Source organism: Buteo buteo, chromosome 6 (assembly GCF_964188355.1).
Source record: "Buteo buteo chromosome 6, bButBut1.hap1.1, whole genome shotgun sequence".
Taxonomy (NCBI): Eukaryota; Metazoa; Chordata; class Aves; order Accipitriformes; family Accipitridae; genus Buteo; species Buteo buteo.
In genome coordinates, this window is record NC_134176.1 from 3450533 (window position 1) to 3473705 (window position 23173).

The window sequence follows — 23173 nt, forward strand, 5'->3', positions numbered from 1 at the left end:
TACAATAAGGGTGAGAAAAAACCAGTAAGTTCAGTCATCAGGTACACATTCTGGTATTCCCCTTTCCAGTCAAGTAATTCCCAAGTTGAAGATATCAATCACCATACACTCTGATAAAAGCCAAAGGGCATGAAAAGCAAGGACCCTCTCCAGCACGCTTCCTATCTGTACATCCCTGGTATTACTCAGAATTGCTGGGACAGAGGAGCTATGCGTTTCCTGTTTATCTTTTCAAACTGGAAGTGGTTTCCAAGTAAGCAGCATGGATTCACCATCCAGAAACTTTATGCCTGTCCTCCTTTCAATGCTAAATCTGTATCTATGTACCAATTTATAGCCCTAGCAACATTTGCTATGGCTACATTCATTCTGCTTTTAATACTGCCTGGTATAGACAAACTTAATAACACTACAGAAACAGAATCAAATCACTAAGTCACTTTGCCAGGAGGAGCTTCCCTCCCTCCCTGCTCCTCGACTCCGCAGATTCCAGCTGTCTGCAGAAAAGCCAGCACTCACGAGAAAGGCTTTCATTCTGCAGCTCATCAGGGTCACACAAACAAACCGAGAGAGGGAAGGAAAGCAGTCGCTGTCATTACTGGACATGGAGAGGCAGGGCCTAGAGAGCCACCCCAAACTTTTACTACAATGAGAGGGAGAACAGAAAAACAGGTTGTACTTAAAAAGATCCAAATACTGGCCATCTCCGTGACATGGCCAGCTTTCTGGGGGGCTGTAATGTCAGCTGACAGCTTATGCAAGACTTCATCTGCAAACAAGCCAAAGAAATTCACTGTTTTCTACTCAGTTCCAAACAAAGATGGGAAACGGGCCCTTTTAGCTGAGCAATTATTTCAACAGAAATACCATCTTTCCCTACATATGTGCATCAGTCAGTATTATTGAACCTCCATATTCTTTACTGCAAATTCAAAGATTGCCTTTAAAGGCAGAATCCAATATTTTGCAGCAAAAGGAAGCCACATACCTAATAAATTCAGTCCTAACTTGGACAGAGTTGTGCTCCCTTACTTCAGGCATGCTTTATCCCAGTGGAAATCAGTTATAGCATATCTTTACCTAAAACATTTCACCCCAGAACACTACATGACTGTATTACAAATGACACTGATCAGACACCTACAGCAGAAGCAGTCATGCCGTCGTGCTGAACTCAGTAAAACTCAATCTTCAGAACTGGTTTCTCCTTCTCTTTCTTGCAAGGACCTGACTTCAGGGCTGCAAACATGCTTTGCCACAGGATGTCACAACCACAGCCATGGCTCAGAAAAGAAGTGCAAGGCCAGCGCAGGATCCTGAACTCAGCCCTTGCAAGGTTACCAGCTTTGCTTCAGAAATTTGACTTTGGCTGTATTATTTCAGTCTGCTGACCATACATTTACACTTCACTTTCCCATCTACAACTGGGGAGCTACAACAAATTTAAAACAAACTACTGTTCGTGGTTCAAAGAGATTAAAACCCATTCCCCAAGAGAATGCCCAACCAACTGTAGGAGGAGGACTGCATACTGGGTAAAATTTCCTTTAACTTTATGATTATTAAAGTGGATTAGGACTTATGGTTTTATTTTCCACCATAGCTCAATTTTTCTTTCAGAGTGTATTTTCATATGAGGCACAGAAATAAAAGATGTTTTTAAACTCTGTACTTACTTGCTGCTTCCGCCATCAACAAAAGGATTCCAATGCGAAGCAAAGTCACTTCCAGCTGCCACAACCTGAAGACGCAGAAATTTTCATTTTTTTCCCCTCCTGTCAAACTGAAGTACCTTATCCACAGCACACGAAGAGGCCTGGGAGATCCCCAGGCCCTGCAGAATGACCCATAAGCAGTAAAATAAAATTCCAAAGTGAAATAATATTTTACAACCTAATTATAAAGCAACTGTTGAAAAGCTATCTTCCTCCTCATAGACTCAGACTTAAAAGCAGCACCTGGAAACGGTATAACGCCAGTATCAAGTGGCAATAAGTGACATGAAAGCAAAAATTTATGGCGAAAACTCCGTAAAGATTTTCTACTCGGGGCACTTTGAAGACACTCTTCCAGCAAGAGGACATACTGGAGCCACCTCCAAACCCATATGAGATGCCATCAGCAGAGGCTGGGAGCATTCCCATCACTAGACATGGCACTGAGGGGACCCCCAGTAACAACATGTACAGATCTAATCAGTCACATTCAAAAAAAGAGATGAACTTGTACCTACCTGGTGAACTGGAGTACAGCTGTAAAAAACAGGAATGGGATTTTTCTGCAGTGCTGAGCACTAATGTCTCCAAATCCAAATTAACGGCAGCTGTTGCTATTCACAACACTTATTAAAAAATGGAGCCCTTGTGTACACAGGCACATACTAAGCCCAAAGAACATTAATTAGCTGATCTGCAGTAAACTGCTGAGGGCTGGAACAAACAGCAGCAGCTCACAGGGGGGCAAAACTGGCTGCATGCGAGCTGGCGGCCTTCCAAGAAACAAGCAGCAAATAAACCCTGATGATGGGAAGATCAGGGACTCAAATGCAGAATGGCCTCTTCACATTATCAAACTGGCAGATGTCGTTTTCATCTGAGCATGACTCTCTGCACAAAGCATGGAGGGCAATTCATCTTCTTAAAAATGTGGCAATTGTCTGGGGACCAAGAGTGGTCTTCTCATGACTTTATACTTCAGAGACATATTACTTAGAGTTGAACCACAAAACAATGAAGGCACTATGATTTTAATAAATGAAGGAAAAAACCAAACTTGTCCTTACCATTTCATCCCGAGCTTCTGTTTCTTTCCGTAGAGGGGGCTCAAACTGCAGCTTATCAACTACAAAACATTACATTTTCAAATTTAATACAGACAACATTATACCAGTGCCCTTTCAATGCTTACTACAGTGAAACACGTTGTAACAGACCTAAATATTATGTACACAACACTTAATTTGCCTATAAAATATGACCATGACTTTAATATCAGCGCTATTGTCTAAATGCTTAAATTTGCAAATATGAAACCCACAAGAAAGAAACAGACCAAAAGTAAATACCAAGTCATTATATGAAAGTACATTAAAACATAACTATGTAACCACGTGTCACTTTTAATGCATGTGAAAGAGAAGAAAGAGGCTTTTTAACAGCAACCTCCATAAAAGTGTGATGTATGTGATGCAGAGGAGCGGATAGCATTTACACTACAAAAGACGTTTGTCCAAACCTGGAGAAAGATAATTTCTAGCTCAAAATTTCAACTTAGATCCAACTGAGTAGTGTATTAATAAAAAAGGAAAAAAAAGGAAAAAAAAAAAAAAAAAGGAAAAAAAAGGAAAAAAAAGGAAAAAAAAGGAAAAAAAAGGAAAAAAAAGGAAAAAAAAGGAAAAAAAAGGAAAAAAAAGGAAAAAAAAGGAAGAAAAAGGAAAAAAAAGGAAAAAAGGAAAAAAAGGAAAAAAGGAAAAAAGGAAAAAAGGAAAAAAGGAAAAAAAGGAAAAAAGGAAAAAAGGAAAAAAGGAAAAAAAGGAAAAAAGGAAAAAAAGGAAAAAAGGAAAAAAGGAAAAAAAGAAAAAAGGAAAAAAGGAAAAAAGGAAAAAAGGAAAAAAGGAAAAAAGGAAAAAAGGAAAAAAGGAAAAAAGGAAAAAAGGAAAAAAGGAAAAAAGGAAAAAAGGAAAAAAGGAAAAAAGGAAAAAAGGAAAAAAGGAAAAAAGGAAAAAAGGAAAAAAGGAAAAAAGGAAAAAAGGAAAAAAGGAAAAAAGGAAAAAAGGAAAAAAGGAAAAAAGGAAAAAAGGAAAAAAGGAAAAAAGGAAAAAAGGAAAAAAGGAAAAAAGGAAAAAAGGAAAAAAGGAAAAAAGGAAAAAAGGAAAAAAGGAAAAAAGGAAAAAAGGAAAAAAGGAAAAAAGGAAAAAAGGAAAAAAGGAAAAAAGGAAAAAAGGAAAAAAGGAAAAAAGGAAAAAAAGGAAAAAAAGGAAAAAAAGGAAAAAAAGGAAAAAAAGGAAAAAAAGGAAAAAAAGGAAAAAAAGGAAAAAAAGGAAAAAAAGGAAAAAAAGGAAAAAAAGGAAAAAAAGGAAAAAAAGGAAAAAAAGGAAAAAAAGGAAAAAAAGGAAAAAAAGGAAAAAAAGGAAAAAAGGAAAAAAAGGAAAAAAAGGAAAAAAAGGAAAAAAAGGAAAAAAAGGAAAAAAAGGAAAAAAGGAAAAAAGGAAAAAAGGAAAAAAAGGAAAAAAGGAAAAAAAGGAAAAAAGGAAAAAAAGGAAAAAAAGGAAAAAAAGGAAAAAAAGGAAAAAAGGAAAAAAGGAAAAAAAGGAAAAAAAGGAAAAAAAGGAAAAAAAAGGAAAAAAAAGGAAAAAAAAGGAAAAAAAAGGAAAAAAAGGAAAAAAGGTTACATTAAAAGAAAATGCATTATGTTAACACACACCCCGGTCAGTACAGCTATTGCAATCACAAGTGCTCCATCAGGGTCAAGAAAAGGTTTCCCTTATGAATTTGAAACAATGTGCAGACAAAACACAAAATGCTACATTTTTTCTGTATTTTCTCATCACACCATGACACCCAATGTACTCATGTGAAACGATGCCCTCCTAATTATCAATTCACTCTCCTTTTTTGATGTTTGCATGTTATTAGCGTTTTTGCTGTTTTAAGTAAGGCTGCATGGTCTGACAGAAATCACAGAGCTGAAAGGCTATGCTGGTCATGCAAGGTTTCCACATAAACATTACAATGCAGCGATGAGATGGAATGAAACAGCGGAAAAATATGCAAGTTTTAATTTTGGTTTTGGAAAAATATTATTGAAGTTCACGTGTATGTGCTGTTTCTTCTGGTTTTGTTTCTCAAACGTGCCAACAGTGGAAGAGACTTTCCACAGTACCCAACAAAAGAATGACACCAACATCCTCCATCGGTAGAAGCAAACCAACACCACAAAACAGGCAAAGCACTTCAAGAACTTACAGTTTATCTCCGATGCTGTTCTTTCTGCCCTAATGTTCCTGTTCGTAGAACGAATTGTATGGCGGATAACAGAGTGAGGCTGCAAGGGTTATAAATGGAAAAAGCTAAGAAAAGTTGCGTGGCTTTCTGTTGGATCTCAATCCACAAACAAATCAACAAGGAGGAAGAATAGCTGTTGCAGTCACACACTGTAACACGCACTGCCTTCGTCCTAGCCTCGCACAGGCTATGCACAGGACCCTTCCACACACCAACAGCGTAACTGTGACAAGTGTCACGCTGTGGCACTATTTCCTGGCTTCTCCTGCACGGTAACTCTAAAAACGGAGCTCTAAAAATGCTGGGGCAGAGTCCCTGTCAAGCTGCCATCTTACATTCCCAAAGCAAAGCAGGGTATTTAAACCGTAGTTTGACCTAAAGACAGAAAATAAAAGATGTTCTCACCTCAAAATCATCATCATCAACTTCACTGTAGTGTGTATGGTTGTCAGGATTATTAACTTTGTCCAGCAGCTCAACTGCTAAAGATCTTGACAGACCAGGCTGCCCTACAAAGCTATGCTAGAACCACAGAAAAGAACAAGTTATAATATGCAACTTTCATTAATAAACATCCAATATAGAATGTTACTGAATTTTGCCTTCTTTCTGAGGGCCCGAGTATTTCTTTAATGACTCCTTAATGGCTAGACTTTCTAACTCCTCTATAAGCATGGAAATGCCATGCTTCTGGCCACTTGTAAACTGGAAATTAAACCGAGTCAAACAAACAATTACACCTTAACTTAATTTTTTACAACTTCAGTCAAGTTTAGGAAGGCAGAAGTAGATACACAAACAACTGCTAAATACACCCATTTTCTATTTGGGTGACAGGAAAGGTCAACATCTACGCAGCTATATTTAAGAGGCTGACACACCCACTTGCAGAAAGGACAAGGCTGAAGACAGAACATGAAGCAAATTTCTGTAATTGTTCCTACCAAAAATCTTGATACTGAACAAAATCTTCTACTTCCTACAATTGACCCATGTCTCTTTCCTTCAGATTTCACCACCCATGTAAGATCAGAGGAAGAAAATTGTTCCAGCTTGGTTTCCTATTGATATATTGCTCACTTTGAAGCAAGAGATCTCTTACTGATGTCACCAAATGTTCCAAGTCACTTACAGAAAGGAGTCTGTCTGCTGTCGGTCTCTTCTTTGGATTTTTTGTAAGTGCTATTTTGACAAAATTATGGAATGTTGATGACCTTAAAGAAAGTGACGTTTTATGTTTAATTTTTCAAGAAGATATTTTTGATTTTACACAGTTACTAAACACATTACAAACAGGTGTGCTAAATTAGAATGTTGTCCAGGTACCTCACCTCAGGTTTCAATAATTATATTTCCAAGTCAACAAAATAGCAAAAAAACCCCCATTTGATTCATGGAACTTGCATAGAAAACATTTTGGTACAGAAAATAAACCAAACACTATTTCAACTTTTCCCAGTTTCCATTGTTACGGAATTAGGTATCAGAAATGAAATAAAATAAAAATTGTGAATTATGTACCCAGCAAACCCTCAAAATCTAGGCAAACCTACCAATTTCACTGTTCTTGGCTACAGGTGGGAAAATAAAATACAAAGTTCTAGACAGAGACTCAACTTACTCTTCAAAATGCTTTGTTGCAATTTTCAGAACAACTTAGGTGACTGTGACATATCACCTCTTTTTAGATCTGAATTATGACTTGATGTTATGACTGGACCTACAATTTTTCAAGCATTTTTCTTGCAATTGCATTTGTGTTAGTATGCCTCTCTGGCGACAATATTAGCCCAAGTCTGCTTGCTTTACAATCACATTACAAAACACATTTCCTCTTCTAGTCACAGCATCTGAGAAGGCGGCACTGGAGAAGTAAAGTGCATTGGCTAGGGTTACACTGAGCAATACAGGAAACATGCACTTAGAAGTATTTTCTCCCTTCCTCTAGCACACATCTGCCCACCCCAACACCTCAAGGTAAAAACATTGTACAGCAGCATCATGAGCAAAAAATCCTGCATACCAGAATTGTTTTGAGTCTCATAAATAAGGTGTTAGTACATGTGGTACAAAATCCTGCAGGCGCTAGGAAGGTATCACAGGTTAAAGACATCATGAAAGGATTAAATGATTACCTGTCCCATTGACAGTGGCAAATGCCCTACAATAGGAATTAAGGGGAAGGATAAAAATAATTTTTCTTCCTAGAACATACAAAGAGGACTGGAGAAGGGAGATTTCATTTCCCTCTGATCACTGGCAGGGATCAATTTACATAGGTAGGGCTGTCCTGTCCCATACTGATGGTCTTCTGTCATGTCAGAAAATGTCTGCTGCTGGACTTTAACCCTCTCGTTTGCTTTCAGACACCTATAAAAAACAACTAGTTGTTTCTCAGTGAAAATTCCTGCAAGTGAAGTCACCTCTCAGGTTCCTGAGTTTAAATCTAGCACACATTATTTTTCACTGCCTCCTTTCTTCAGTAATGACAAATAGTTTTTTCACATTATCTACAAAATACTGAACAAAGGAAAGAGTTTAACCTACCATTTTGCTTTTTCCTTTAGCTTTGGTGGTTGAAAATTACTTTTTGACATTAAAAACAAAGCCCTAAAGGCAAAGGAAAAATAATGTTATTATACGGTAAAAAAATAATTAATTTTATTCCAATATCTAAACACTTTAATACTTTACAGTTACAATCATATTGGTGAAACTGGATTATAGTCTATACCGTGTTAGAGAACAGACACAGCAAAGCTTTTCATTTTCTTATCTTTAAATAAAATCTTTTTATCACCATGCATAATCCTGCTAAACATAAGGCTACAGCTTCTCTAGCCATTTACTATCACTGGATAGTAAATCTGCACCTGTTCTTAATCAGATTATTGATGACACTACAAAGTTGTTCGTAGTTGTGGTTGGTTTTTTAATTTAAAAATTTTGGTTATTATTTCAATTCTAAATTTAAGTCTGTAGTTTCAGACTGATGCCTTAAAAACACACACAGCTCACACAGAAAGCAGAGGTTTGATGAAGGAATCCTAGCATGAGTTTCTAGGTCTGAGATACAAAGAAGTTTAAACTATATCATAACAGTCCCTGCTGGGACTGAAGAGGGTCTTGGAGATAAGCAAGCTCCCCAGACAGCAGACCTCATCGGGTGAAGATCAAACATGGGCGGCTGAAGCTCCGCAAGTTCAATCGCTGTTATGCCAACTGCCCAGATATCGCAGAGCTGGTTATATCCACCGTTCTTTTCCACCGCTGCAACTTCTGGAGCCATCCTTTAAAAGCAAAGGCATTGTTCAGTGAAAGCACCAGCCGCTTCTGAATCAGTGCCCGCACACGGGAGGCACAAAGCTCTTCACGTAACCCTAGAGCAGAAACCTCCCCAGAGAGCGTCAGCCAAGGAAAAGCCCGAAGTCCCCCTCCCCTCACCCAGCATTAGGGGAGTGGAGAAGCACACAGAGGTGATGTGTTTTGCCCGAGGTCATGGGCTGGAGAGCAGCACTAGGAATAGAACCAGTCTCATGATTCCTGGTGAAATGCTTTAATGACCAGATAATCTTCCTGCCCTCAGTCCTCCTTCTCCAACAGGATAAAGAGGGCAGCGAACAATTAAAACCATTGTCTGGATTAAGCTGTACATACGTGTTCAGTCTATACCAAGAATACCACCCTAGGCATCTCAACTGCATCACAGTAATCCCAGAAACCAACAGCAGTTAAATTTGCATATATAATCCAGCTCAAGATTTACAATGATATATTTGCATATTAAATATTGTCTTGTACAGACATTAATCAGTAGAGATGATTTAAAGATAGTTTAAAATCTGTTTTTCTTCACAATTCTTTCTGCACAAAAATTGAAAAGGCATTGTTAAGTTCATTCACTAAAAGTGTAAGAAGTTACTGAGAAACTAAATGACCATTAGGTATCCAGAAAAAGGGGAGAATGTTCTGCATTAATAAACTCGTGAGAAACAGCAATCCTGCCTCAAATATCAGGTAGCTTGTGTTACAGCAACAGAGCAGCTACAATCAGTGCTTCCCAGACTTTTACCCTTCAGGCATTTTACTTGGAAGAAAGTGAATTTATCCAATTGCTATATAAATTTAAAAGTATGTGTGTATACTTCATTGTGTGTATTTTAGAATTCTTGGCATAAATACAGACTTAGCTTTGCGTACAATCATAGCAATCAAAGTAGTTTATTACCAGTAAGGGGTACCGATAAATGATTTCCTCTTCGCAATGGTGGCTGTTATTTTTGCTGCTACACCGAAGTCAGCTGGAAAAAAAAATTATCATAGACTTAGAAATCTCATTGTAAGACCCCAATTCTACTCTAGGAAGTATCACTTTATGAAAGAACAGTCACGTTTCTCATCCAAATTAAAAATTCATTAAGCTTCAACAGTTAAAGATTAATGATGAGATCAGCTAATGCCTTCACTGACATGACTTCAAATCGAAAAGTTTAGTTTCTACATACAGTTCACTCAGGATCCTGTTCCTCTCCTAGCTATTTTTCCATCTCACAATACAGCAACCAAGCAACCTCACAAAATTTAGTGGATATTCAATTTAATATTCAAGAGGAAAAATAGCATCATGCTTTGGAAACGGTACTATTTCTGTGTTACTTATGGAGGAACTGTGGGGGGGCATCTGTTCTCATTTCTGGAGACTCTGTCTAGGGGACAATAATCCCTTGCTATGAGCTGCATATAATCAGGTGGTCTCGCAGAGCCAAAAATCATTGAAGTCCTTTTTATTTTTATTGCATTTGTAGTACAATAGCTGGAGGATAATTGTGGGCAAATCCAACTAGCTTAGTAGGCAAAAGGAAGGTATCAGTGGATGACCCAAGTTTAATGCAGTTAGTGGAATCTCCTATCAGTTTCAAGGTTTTACTCTTTTTTTTTTTTTCTTCTTCCCCCTCCTTCTTCTTTAAAAAGCCATACTTTGCTAGCACAGCACTCCTGGTTCACCACAGGGTAGTAAATGTGTTGAACCACACAGCTTTTCTGAAGAGCAGCAATGCAGCTAATGCACAACCACCCGAATTCCAACACTGAACACAGTAAGGTGATGAGCATCCCATTCCTTCTCCCATGATGTCTGCTCCCTACTACCTGTAGAGCCGTAACTACACGCAGACTACTGTGAAGTGAGGCATCAGACAAGCAGATAGGGGTTTTGAAGGCAGTGCACTCAGATAACAAGAGATTGAGTGTGTTTGTGCTGTGCTAGATGGAAAGCATCACTGGAGGAAGCCAGTAATACAGATCTCTTCTGAGTTTTCATCTGTAGACCTCAGAGGGCTTGCAAAGGAGGAGAGTTTCCTCTTCTCCACCTGTGTGGAAATGCTCAACATCATACACTGGGCTAGAGGCACAGCCAGGATCAGACCCCACTTTTCCACAGGCTGCCAGGCTCAGGAGATGCTGTCTCACACAGCAGATCCTTGGAAGCTCTGAGGAAGAAATGCCATTCTGGCTAGGAACAAACACGTTGATATCCAGGTAACCCCAACCTGGCAAATTCCAGGGAAACCTGGGAGGCTTCAAGGCTTGGTGGTTGAAAAAAGAAATTATCTGTAACTTCTTGATAGAATGCAAAACTTCTCGTCTCATACATAAGCAAGCCCATGGATACACACTTTCTGTCATCAACTATTACCCCAAATAAGAATAAGAACATCCTACAGTGCAACATCAAAAGGTTCATGCCACTGAGCACAGTATCTAATAAAATTGACTGCAACAATACAGAAGATCTGCTGTATTATGCTTTATCATTTGTAGCAAGCTCAATCTTTGCTCTGCATGTGCTGTTCAACACAAACCAAAGCCTTACAAAAGCTGAATATTCTTCTTGGGAGGCATGGTCTCTACATTCTGGTTATTTTTTTGTCTTAATGGAATGATAAAAGTAAAAGGCAACTTGCTAAATCAAAGTATCCCAGCTGGTACTGTAGATTTTGATTGATCAAATTAAAACATTCCCATTTGCTTTCTGTCTTATTATTAAATTCAGGCAACTTACCTAATTTGACATCTCCGTGGTCTGTTAGTAGAATATTTGCACCCTAAAACATAATAAATAGAAAGTTAAAAATCTTTTAACAGGAACATTTTTCTGCACGAGAAAGTTTAAGATAAGCTTCTCAAAGTTCCAAGTTACCTTTATATCTCTATGCATTTTGCCCTTCATATGCAAATAAGCAAGACCCTGGAAATCAAAGAGATACAACACATCATTTTGCCATTTGTTAACATACTACAAAGCCAGTCCCATTTAATAAATTTAAATTACTCAATGTATTTTATTTCAAAGTGGAGAAATTTGAGATTTGCAGATAAGAGGTATGCTGCATTCTATTCCTCATCTCTCCCAGCTCCAGCCAATATATGTGAAGACACATTTAAACCAGTCACGGTGTAACATTTTACATAGATACACGTGTATTTTCAAAACAAAACTCAGGATACATCACCTTTTCCCTTTACTAAAATTAACTATCTTTCCAAAATCTTGAAGGTTTCAACAAGCAGGTGTTTAGCCTTTAAGCTGCCCTTCCAGCAATACAAGTTCCTGCAGTAAGAAGAGATTAGGAACAGAACTGCCAAGCAGATGAGTTCATGGGTCTACACCCCTGCCTCTGGCAGCGACCAGTTCAGCCACAGCTTCAGGGAAAGGCGTGCATCCCCATGATTCTCTCACATAATTATTCATGGATACCCAGAATAGGGAAGGAAAACCTCCTTTAAGAAACAAGCTGCCTGCATCATCTTACCTTGCATTTCTAAACTTATTAGTAATCACAAAATGAAACAGAATTTTAGTCATCTGGTTGCAGTATTTTTCCTGTACCAATTATCAGAATTTACTGCCACGATTAAGCTGGCAGTTTAAAGCTTAAAATGTGCCTTTTTTTTTCATTACTAAGCTACCTACTCTCACTTACTAGCTATTAGCTGTTTTCTGCAACAAGATTCAAAAATTTCTCCTAAACAACTGCTGCACTGAATCACTGTGTTAGAACAATGGATGAAAATAGCCCAGACATCATTGTGGTCACAGCCTGCGAAGACCTGTCCTCCACTGTTTCCCTGAAACCAAGAGCATCACCAAAGAAACAGGAGCAGGACGGAGTTTCAGTATTTTCGTCCTGTAGTGAGATCCACAGAGATGGCTGCTCTTGTGTAAACTCCTTTGCAAATTACAGCACAGAAGCAGCACTGCTCTGACAACGATTTTAAGCAAGTATTTGCACTGCATTACTGGAGTTTCTTGCTAATTTTTATTTATAAAATGGAAACTAATAGATTAACCCTGGTTAATTGGTTTCAGCTGGCTTCCCAATGCTTAAAAATGTAAGTGATGGTACTGCAGTGCTTTCTGAAATCATCTTCTGTATCTACTTTCTGTACATGGAACAAACACTTATTGTATACCTGCAGAAGTACAGTACCTGTAAAGTTTCTCTGCATACATATGCAATTTGTAACTCTGACAGAGGTCCTGTTACTGAAAATAAAGATTAAAAGGCGTGTAAATCTACAATACACAACACATAAATAACATTGTGAAGCAACCAAAAAGTGGTATTTCCATGCAAAAGTTAAAGACCGATTTTACATGAACTGTATTTTACATTGAGCTGAAAAGAGGGTTTTATTTGGTTGTTTTACAGAAAGGCTTTCTGTAAAAAAAACAAACAAAACCACCAAAACACACCACCACCACAATAACAGAAGACAATACCCACAGTGAGAAGAAAACTTGTTTTCACAGAAATCTAATTATCATTTTAGAAGTGATTTCATAGTAATGCAATATCCTGTATTCTGAGGAAGGTAAAAAACAATAAAAGTGACTGCTGCTAATTTTTTAATATTAGAAATGACAATGTTCTATACTAGGGGCCCACGGGACTTAGAATTGTTTTAAAGTTATTTGTACTAACTGGCTGAAAAATAAAGCAGAAAAAGTTCTGGTATTCAAAAACTCCATGTCACCATTTAAAGGCAAAACAAGTCCCCAGACTGCTTTTCCAGCAACTCCAATAAATTCTTCTACAGAATCAACAACTCTAGATGAAACCTCAGAGAGGAAACTAATAATAAAAGAGCGGTACAGTATTGCACAGGAGCGGGAATAAGAGTAATTTTTACCCTTTAAAGATCAAATTTTGAGATTTCCCAGTGAAAACTGCTTCCTTACACCATGCACAGTCTCCGTATCCAATTAGTGGGACTTCTGGTTGCGAACTTTTTTAGAGGTCTTTTTTCCACCCCTTCAGAAAGCAGATAACCTGCTTCTGCATATGGCTTTCAGAGACAGGGGCTGAGAGAAGCCAAGATGCAGGCGACCTCCCAGTGTACAACAACTGCAGCTACTGAAGAGCTCTCCACTGGAATAACTCAAAAGCTCTTTGGGTCAGTCCCCTAAGCATCGTGGAGAAAAATAAACAGCACGATGATTAAAAAATAAAGCACGTTCTGCCCTAGAATGACAGGGTATTAGCCCAAGATGATAATCACAATATTTGAAAAGTGCTCTCAACAAAATCTGTTAACTGTAGCTAAAAGCACTGCTCATGCCCTAACAAAAAACACACGCAGTGCCTGGCCAATACCAACCACTCCCTGTTAGTTTGGTTATTATTTATTTTTCTTCTTTGCAGAAAGCTTCCAAAAGGTCCAAATGTAAAAATAAGTTTCAAAGTACCATGGTAAATATCTTGGAGGGATCCCCCACCGCAGTATTCCATGCATATCCACAGCTTCTCACGGCTATCAAAAGAAAGTTAAAACACAAGCATCAGAAGCTGATTGATCTGCATACAGAAGAAAGTTAATAATGATTATTTAAAGTATTTTCTATTGGTCTTGATCACTCTTTGTAAAAAATACACATTCTGATAACATGACTACCAGTTACACATTTTACATGTTGTTAATAATCTCAACACAAATTCTTACCTATCAAAATGAAAATTTTATGCCAAAGTCACTGAGAAGTCTTTAAATGTTATCAGACCTAAAAGGTGTTGCTTTAACTCTGACCTCCTAACTGCAATAAAGAACATGCAGAAGAAACACCTGAGGTTAATCTGCTATCAACAAGATTACATTAGATAAGATTGAAACTTAGTTTAGTGTGTTAAATTGAAATTAACGAATTTATATCTAAACAACTCTTCACAGCCTCCAGAAAGGGTACTTGGGATTTAGAAATGTAGCTGTTTTGTCCCACTTGAAGTCCATTTGGGCTGTACAGATTCCTTAAAAAATGCAGCCCTCCAAGAAATCTAAAGATGAAGCCTCGTAGAAAAAGACCAAACAGGAGAAGTGGTGATATATATTCCCACAGAGCCAATTGATAAATGGCAGAGTTCCACACAAATGGAAAATATTCCCCAGCTTTCTGTATAACATTTAACGTGTGCACTTGAAGATGCAGCCAGCTGGCATCACCTTGTTTCTGCCTCTCAGTACACTGCATCTGTTACACCAGAATTATGAAAAAAGTTATTACCAGCAGCTCAGATTTAGTGGTTTGCTCTTACAACTCACTGGCTATACTGCCACAAGACTACTATTAAATAAAATACCTAAAAGCAATTCTGGTCTAGATAAATAATCAGCTTGTTCTATATTAGAAGTGATAAACATTTAAAATCTGCCCTGCAAGTGAGTAGGATTGGATATGTTGCAAGTCTCTCTAGGGGAAAAGTTTCTTTCTGTTCCTGGTGATAAAAATATTCCAGCCTTTTGGCCAGCAGTGAAAACAAAGTATTAGTCACCTTTTTTTTTTTTTCTTTCTCCTTAAAACCAACTGGGAACCAAAGGGAATTCAGCCTAGAGAACACTGAGAGAGGATGTACGTACTAAACCAGACTGAGCGTTGTCTTAGGAAAGAACCAGCAGAAATGCAGGTATAAAAAGTGGGGTTTACCTGAGATAGCTCCCAAAATAGGCAACTATGTTGCAGTGTTTGCATTCTTTAACCATATATATTTCTTGCTGTATCAATGAAAAGTCATCTCCTGAAAAACAGGAAGCAGCCACAGTTATATCACACTAAACTGAACATTCAAAGAGATCTGAAAGTGTGCACATAACTCATAAAAACAAGCCACGGGCCTGGATAATTGCTAATCCCTTCACAAGGGTTTTCTAGCATGCCAGCCTGTTCAGCAATGGTTATCTACATACATCATCCTTTCAGTTTGCATTCTTTATTACATCCTTTGCACAAGGCACAAATATTTCTTGAAGACCAACAGAGAAGGGCTGGCCTGGTGGCCTGAACATGATCCATCAGTTAAGACAGTTCAGCACGCACCAAATGTGCTTTGAAGAGGAAGCAAAGGGATCCCACAGAGGGATGGGAGCACATGAGAAAACTCTGGAGCAGCCCCTCTATAGCTATCAGATAGCCCCAGCTGGAGCTGATTTGGCTTTACAGGGACACGGTGCCCACAGTACAAGGGTCCCAAAAACAAAAAGAAAAATCACTGCAAACTTAATTCCAGAGTCCTCTGCCTGAAACCAGAAGAGATCACATACCATAGGCTCTTTATTAAAAGTATTTCATTTCAAAATGACTCTGATAGAGCATATGGCCTGCACACCCACTCAGCCACGGCTGACTCAGAAGAGAAGCGCAAAGTCCTCTCAACATGGACTGCCTTGCCATGAGTGCATTTTTGGATGAGGACAGCTACATAAGCACATTTGCACATCTTAAATAACCTTTGCAAAAAAAAAAAAAAAAATTCTACTGAAAAATATATTACAACCAGAGCAATAGCCTGGCAGGTTTCTGCCACTTTAATTTAAAAGGGTAAAAGCTGTCATAAATTAAAAAAAATAGTAATATCATAGATGTAATGAAGCAAACTAAAATATTTGAGAGCTAGGAAAAACACTGGTATATTTTTATTAAATCCCATTGAGTGAATTTCCAAACAGAGGATGTTCTCCCCAGAATCTAGAGCTCAAACACCACAGCTCTGCCTCCCTGAAGCTCAGGGCAGGCTTACACCCAGCCCAGTGCTGGGACTTCTATGGAGACACGGATCAGCTGGCATCGCAGGATCAGCCGGCTTCAGAGAATCAGCCTGAACAGCAGTGATGTATCAAATAACATCAGCACAGCCTGACAGCCTCCCTCTGAAGAGCAACATAGCAAAAATCAGCCTATTAAGCCATCCTAGACGCATGCCTGCTTTGTGATCACAGATAGATATTTATATATACACTTTATGTTACTACCTTCATTCTTCCTTTGGCATGAACAGAACTTCCGTAACAGCTTGCAAGACATGAAAGAGTAGAATTTAGATCAAGGTTTTAGATAAAATGCTGCTCCAGACAATGTGGTAGCTACCATGTTCTCTCAAGGAAAAAATTGCTTTGTATGTTTACTTTTGTTTAAAGTTATCTCCTGCTATCGGTGTCATGGATGTGCAATCCAGAAAACATGCACTGCTTTCTACTGCTCCCCTTAATTTATAGGATTTTGACAAGTCCAAGAGGTGTCAAGCACTGCTGTAAATTCTCTTTGGATTCTTCATGTGTTTATTTAACAAGTAACAGTGTAGCTAATATTTTTAATAACCTCTTTAAAAGTAGATGGTTTTATTTGCTGTGCTTTGAAGCAACTTCCCTGAGCAACAGTGTCACTGGCACCCACAGGACCCACAGCAGCCAGTACTGATGTACGGCCCCATGGCATTTACGATCCCTTTGGAAACCCTGGCTGTCCATACATACACCAGTACGTAGTGGATGTTTACAGATATAGCGAAAGGAGTGCCAATTTGGTATAACAATTTCCAAATGATCACAACCTTTATGTCTCAATGATTACCAGACTTTTACTTAAGTAAGTAACTATGAAATACAAAGGTAGAAGGGAACACACTTGTATGAAGACATCCCTGACTGATTTCAGTAAATCCTCAAGGGCTTCTTGAAGTTGAACCGTACGGACAAACACTTCACTGGGGCAGGAAAACATTAGCAGAAGAGTTTCAAATGTCAAGAGGCTTTTTTTAAACTTAAGTGGTATTTTTTTTTAATAATGAAAAAAAGTAAAGGCAACACGATTTCCATAAGTTTAGCACAGATTTCACACTGTGCTCGCTTTATGGGTTATCTTTCAGCTACAACTTTGCTTGAATTCATGCACCCTGCCTATAAATGATTACCATGAACAAAGGATTTTTGAGTTTGAATCAGATGGATTCATTCCTCCCATTTCTCTGACAAACTTCCTAAGGGAAATTGTTGAACGCTTACAGAAAACTAACTGCAGCATTTTAAAACTACAGAAGTTTTTCAAGAAAGTCAAATCTAAGCAAGTTTGAAGGCAAAAGCCTCCCACCCCACACCAAAGAAGGTACTGTCTTTCTCTAATGCTACTAGCTGTCCATGAGTTCAGAGTATCAAATGCCAAATATCCATGCCCTTTTCTTAAACTGCTATCTTCAAATCAACAATCTTTGATATGTCAGAAGCAGCATTTCAGAACAAGTAGATACTGTCACATATGAAAATCATGATCAAGAAGCATCCCCACAACAGCAAAAACTTGCAGGCAGCAGCCGGAATTGCCTGTCGATAGCACATTAATTGGGCTGCCTAGTGTGCAGCAACAGCAATGTCAGTTCTAGGAACCGTGACTAATGGGGATAAATTGAAGGAAATATGGTGATTTGGGCTAGAAAAAGACTGTCAGTAGAAAAGATAACAACCTTCATGCACATAAAAGATATCAGAGAAGGGGGGAGAAGGGATAATCCATTCTCCAGTTTTATGATAGGACAATTAGCAATGGGCTTAAATTGCCTTAACCTACATTCCCTGTACAGATGAAAAGCTTTTCCTACCAGAGTAACATCACAGCACTGAACTCGAAGGGATGGGAAGCTGTGAAATTTCCCACCAGTGAAAAAAAATGAAGAAAACACTGAACAAGTGAGTCACTTAAGCTGATCCTGCCTGTAGTAGAGGAATACAGAAAAGATGACCTCTTGACTTGCCATTAATAAATGAAGAATCTATGCAAGAAATGGGGTTACCTACAAAAAAAAGGAAAAAAAAAAGGATTTGGAAGAGGAAAGGGGGGTGCAGGCTGAATACAGACAGGGAGCTGATAGAAAAGTAGCAAACAGATAGAAAGAAGAGAAGTATCCATGAGAAAAGTTTGGCTAAAATATGCAGAAAATTATTCTGAAAGATCAGACACAGAGATAGGAGAGAAGATGTATAGTCGTTCAAAGACGACAAGAATGAATTCAAAACAAAGGAATTCAGAGTTTCCAGGCAGCTGGAGTATTAATCTTGGCGAGAGACACTGGAATAGGGCAAAAATTAAATATCCTTGGATAGCATGAAAAAAAAAGAAGACAGTAAGACAAAGAATTTGTAGAAAATACTTCATCGAGAGGGAGACAGCAAGATAAAAAGAATTAGATCAAAGGTGACAACATATCTGTACAAAGAGATTTGCATCTGTTTTAGTCATCAGAGATTGCTTGATGCTAAATAACACGGAATTGGAAAAATGTACTTTTTGTCTACTCACATGTTTGCAATTATGGGTTATGTGGCATGCTGAGCAAAAACATCGTTTAGGGAGCTGCTGTAAATCACACGAGCAGTGTGGTGAGTCACTGCAGCTTGCTACTATTATGTAATTTTACCTCTGCAGTGAGACACATAGGACACAACAGAGCGTTACAATGGAATATTCTCCTCCGATCACAGCCTGCAGTCGAGGCTGCTCTGCTTGGCACAACCAGCTGCTTGTTCTCCAGCACAGCTGGCAGGGAGGAGACCGCTGGAACTTGCAGCCATATCATCGTGTGATGCGATTGGATCAGATTTCAGAAGCGAAGCTAAGCAAAGTAAGGCCTGGTAAATTCAAAACAAATCCATATTTAAACAGGAGATCACCAAGAAAACCGACGGCCCATTACCACCAGTGAATTATTCTATTTGCAGACACTACTTCTCACCTATGTGGAACTGGCATGTATCGATGTCCTGCCAAGTTGTCCTAGATGGAGAGCATGTGTATGCTGGATCCACATACCCCACTCCACAGCATGAGAAGGATCTGATGGCTCTAGTGCCTATCACACAGTGCTGTTAGGTCTTCTGAGCATGCCTGACCTTGATGGTTTTTAAGCAAGTTTACTCCTGGTCATATTTTCATGTGCTCCACTGACTGCTTTGAGTGGTCCCATCCTGCAAAAAGATGCAGGGTCACTTCTCACAACTCCTCTTGGGTCAGCTGTGAATCCCTTCATTGTCCAGAAGGCTCCTCAGGGAAGAAATTCATAGTTCCTGTTTTAAATTGGTTTATTCTGCATTACTTCAGTGCTGCATCACAGGGCTGATGCTGTGTGGGAACACGGGGAGGGAGGGACAGGCAGCATCCAGGGCTCGCACGCAGCTGGGAGGAGGGAACTGACGGCATTTAGAGACATGCACGGTGTCACCAAAGGGTGGGACAGAAGCACTTATTAAGAGGCCAGATCTTCAAGGTGCTAGCGAGCCTGCCAGCACTCCTGTGCATAGCTAGTGCCCTCAACATGCAGTCCTCACGGGCCTCCAGCATGCTAGACAGATACGTCAGGCTGCCTGGCAGGAGGTGTGACGTGCACTCCAAAGCCTACCCACCAAGCCTTGCTAGGGAGCTTGACTGTAGATACTTTGCAGACCTGGGATTTTTAACACTATAATTAACATTTGTTATTTAGAAGTGAGATGCTGTTTAGCAAGAGGACCAGGTGGACACTGCTGTACAGGATGCTGAAGGACAAAGAGTAGGGTCACAGCATCGCTGATGAACCCAAACGCTCTCACTGTATTTGTACAACCAAGAGACGCCTGCCTCCTGAGTTAGCGGAAGCAGCTATTGCCTCTGCTGGAACCATTCTTCAAACGTTTTTTATTTCAACAACCCGAGTTCCCAAACAAGGAGAGGAAGCCCCGTGGGAGCGACAGCTTTGCAGAAACCATTCGCTCCAGTATACAAACTCCACAGCCAAGCAATATCCACAAGTCATCAGCTCCTCTGCGTTGACTTCCAGACATCCACATGCTCCCCAGTTCTCAATCACTTGCTCCAAACCACTTTCCTGAACCTACTGAGGGTTCAGTCTCTGCTGATGAAAGGGATGGCCTTCCCGTAATACAGGCTTTTGCTTAGATTGGAGTTCGCTGCCAGTCTTTCCCCTCTACCCTCGTTAACTTTAACTCCTGAGGTATTTTTGAATCCCCATTTAGATAGCTTGACACACAATATGACTGACAACAGCCCCAAAATATTTTTGGGAGAGTGGAGAGGATGCAAGGCATTACTGTAGCATCCCATCCAGTAGCTCTGACACATAAAAAACTCCTGCTTTCTTTGCCGCCTTGCAGACCTGCATTGTTCTTTACCAACCATTTTGAAAACTGAGAACAATCCTTTAAAAGTTTCACATCTTTAAGAAGGAGAGTAATTTAAACTGCATTCAACCATCTGAGCTGTTTTATCCATACCTCTTTTCTTGGGATTCAAGGAAACCTGCAGTCTGACAGAAAGAATTTAAATTCCCTAAACTTGAAGCTCAGAAACTTGATTCCAAGCAGGATACAGCTATTTGGAAACAATGATGTTTCCACCAGCAAATTTTACTGCCAGGCATCTAGCTGCCAACTGCTATCCTGCCAGCTGATGGTACTGATTATCTCTCCACTGATACAAAATATTACTGATGGTGACGTGCTGCCACTGCAGCACAAGCTCTGCAGTAAGTAGCACACAAGTGTGTGGTCTAACATCAGAAAAAATTTCCCTGTGTATGTTCTCTTCAGCCCTGCTTGGATCCTACTTATGAGCAGCCATGTTAACATGTAATCTATATTCCTATTCCTTAACACTTTCATCTCTTTTCCTCTCTCCTTGCCTAATCTACTTACTGTTGTACATCTCAGCCTTTCATGATCCCACCTTTACTCGCCTTTCTCACCACTGCCATCTCACTATCGCTATTTTTCTTCATGCACGTGCCAAATGATGTGTCCTCCTAATTCAGCCCTTTGCAACCTGCCTTCACCCCAAGCGTCACACTCTGCATTACCTTCCAACTAAAATGTGTGATCTTTCAGCTTCTTTCCTACTCATAATACCTTCTTCCCCCACCACAACCCCTTCTGCTGGCCTTCTTTCACCCAAGAAACTCTGTGTTCTAAGTGAAAGCTTACATTACATGGAAACATGAGCTCACCCGCTCTGGATACAGACATTTCTGAAAGAAGAATAGTAGATTATAAATGTATTTTAAGTATGCAAAGTAAAATTAGACCAGATTTCAAGAAGTTAAATATAATTAAAATGCTGGGCACTCTACATTAGAAGACCATACTGTCTCTGTTTTGCTTTGTGTACGCTCCACAGGCAGACTGAGCAGCTGTGCGAGTCTGCCGCAGTACCACTCAGGACGTGGCACGGCACAAGCAGGCGATGTCCAGGCTTTAACAGCTCTGGCACACTTGGAAACTCAGGCATTCAGCCCTGGGTAATTCCTAGACAGATGCAGCAGCGGTGTAGAGCTGCACACCCACCTCTCCCAACAAAAAGGCGTTAGTGTCCCCTGGGGTTACGGTGATGCCAGCCTGATGCCACAGGAGGTGGCAGCCAGCACAGGAATCAGAACTGAGGGCTTCTGCCAGTGCCTGACCAGCCACTGTTCAGTGCATAAAGCCTGTGTCTATTTAAACTGTCATGCACAAAGGACATGATCCCAAGCGTGACCAGGTTATGCACCACAAGGCAGTGAAAGTGTAAGCTGTACCAAGAAGTTATTTTCATATTTCTTCAACCCCAGGTGCTGCCAACAATGGTTCATCCCCCGCAGGCTTAGTTTAAATGAGCCTCAGGCTTGTTCTTCTCCATAGCTCATAGCATCCCTAGGGAATTTATTATACAGATAACAAAGCTGCATTTCCAAAATACCCTTCTTCAGTCCCCAAAATGCCTTGGACTGACAGTGCAGCTCCACTGTGCTGCAGCTGTCATCCAGAGGGGACAGACCCCCATCGCAGCCTGACTCAGCCCCACAGCTGTGTTCCTACGTGGAGTATCAACCTCTGCATCTGAATCATGAGATACAAAACAAACATAATGAACCCGACCTGGCTTTGAATGTACTGTGCTCAGTACTACACACCTTTGGATGACTATCTTCCCTTGTACAAAATTCCGCGAACAGTTCCACTTCCAGTTTAAGATCCAACCTGAAATAGGTAACTGGCTGCTTCTGGCCTTTACAGGGATCCCACATGGAAAACAAGCACTGGACCAAATGAAAACCAGCAATAAGATTCTTCTGTAACACTGCAAAAAGTACAGAGCACGGCAGATTACCACCAGCCTGCTGAGTGTCAAAGGTCCCTGAGGGCACTATTTATCATTACAGCAGTATTTAAAATGGACATTAGTATATATTAAAATATTTTGGTTATTACACTTTCCCAGGGAGAAAGTTCTATGGCAGAAAACTACACTGGCAAATAGTTACCTCTTTGTATTGACTCCCCTCTCAATTCATCTGCTAAACCCATAGAAGGAAGTGGCTTTAGTGTTTCAGATGGTTTTGGCTTCTATGCTGCTGAGTACAGTTGGATTAGTTTCTGAAATAGAATTGGCTCCCAAATTATTTGAAGCATTTGTACTCAGTGAATGCTGGGAAATGTCATTAGCGTGCCATAATACTTTTGCCTAATGCTCTCCAAAGTCTATGCCAAAAAAAAAAGTGAAAAACACTGTCTATTTTGATTCTAGCAGCACAGCTTAAGTAACTGTGGTAGCAGATCTAGCTTAATGCCCAAAAATTCAAATAAATTACAGTAACCTTCTAAGTAGAGAGTTTATTTCCTTTGTCTGGAGAAGAGACAAAGGAAGGTAATAGCAGATGAAATAAAATACATATACATGTTGAGGTCTCAGCTATAAGTTGGAGTCTCTTTGCCTACCAAGTCACTTGCTACCTGCAGTAGATGAGGGAGTAATGCGAACAAACCACAATTCATCGCCGCCCACCATGTCAGCAGTTTTGCTAGGTCTCCCAAAACACTGCCATCTT

At 39.6% G+C, this 23173-nt stretch overlaps 1 protein-coding gene across 2 annotated transcripts in view; it reads right to left on the bottom strand.

The window, feature by feature from the left end:
* The window catches only part of MAP4K5 (mitogen-activated protein kinase kinase kinase kinase 5), a 73474-nt gene that overhangs the window by 21848 nt on the left and 28453 nt on the right, over positions 1-23173 (bottom strand). For both annotated transcript variants that reach the window (XM_075029449.1, XM_075029448.1), the window contains exons 4-16: positions 14983-15073; positions 13753-13817; positions 12494-12549; positions 11203-11250; positions 11065-11107; positions 9232-9304; positions 8162-8293; positions 7551-7613; positions 6136-6217; positions 5409-5525; positions 4965-5043; positions 2783-2841; positions 1677-1741 (exon numbers count right to left, since the gene is read on the bottom strand). In XM_075029449.1, the coding sequence (XP_074885550.1) occupies positions 1677-1741; positions 2783-2841; positions 4965-5043; positions 5409-5525; positions 6136-6217; positions 7551-7613; positions 8162-8293; positions 9232-9304; positions 11065-11107; positions 11203-11250; positions 12494-12549; positions 13753-13817; positions 14983-15073 (973 nt within the window). The remainder of the gene's footprint in view (positions 1-1676; positions 1742-2782; positions 2842-4964; positions 5044-5408; positions 5526-6135; positions 6218-7550; positions 7614-8161; positions 8294-9231; positions 9305-11064; positions 11108-11202; positions 11251-12493; positions 12550-13752; positions 13818-14982; positions 15074-23173) is intronic.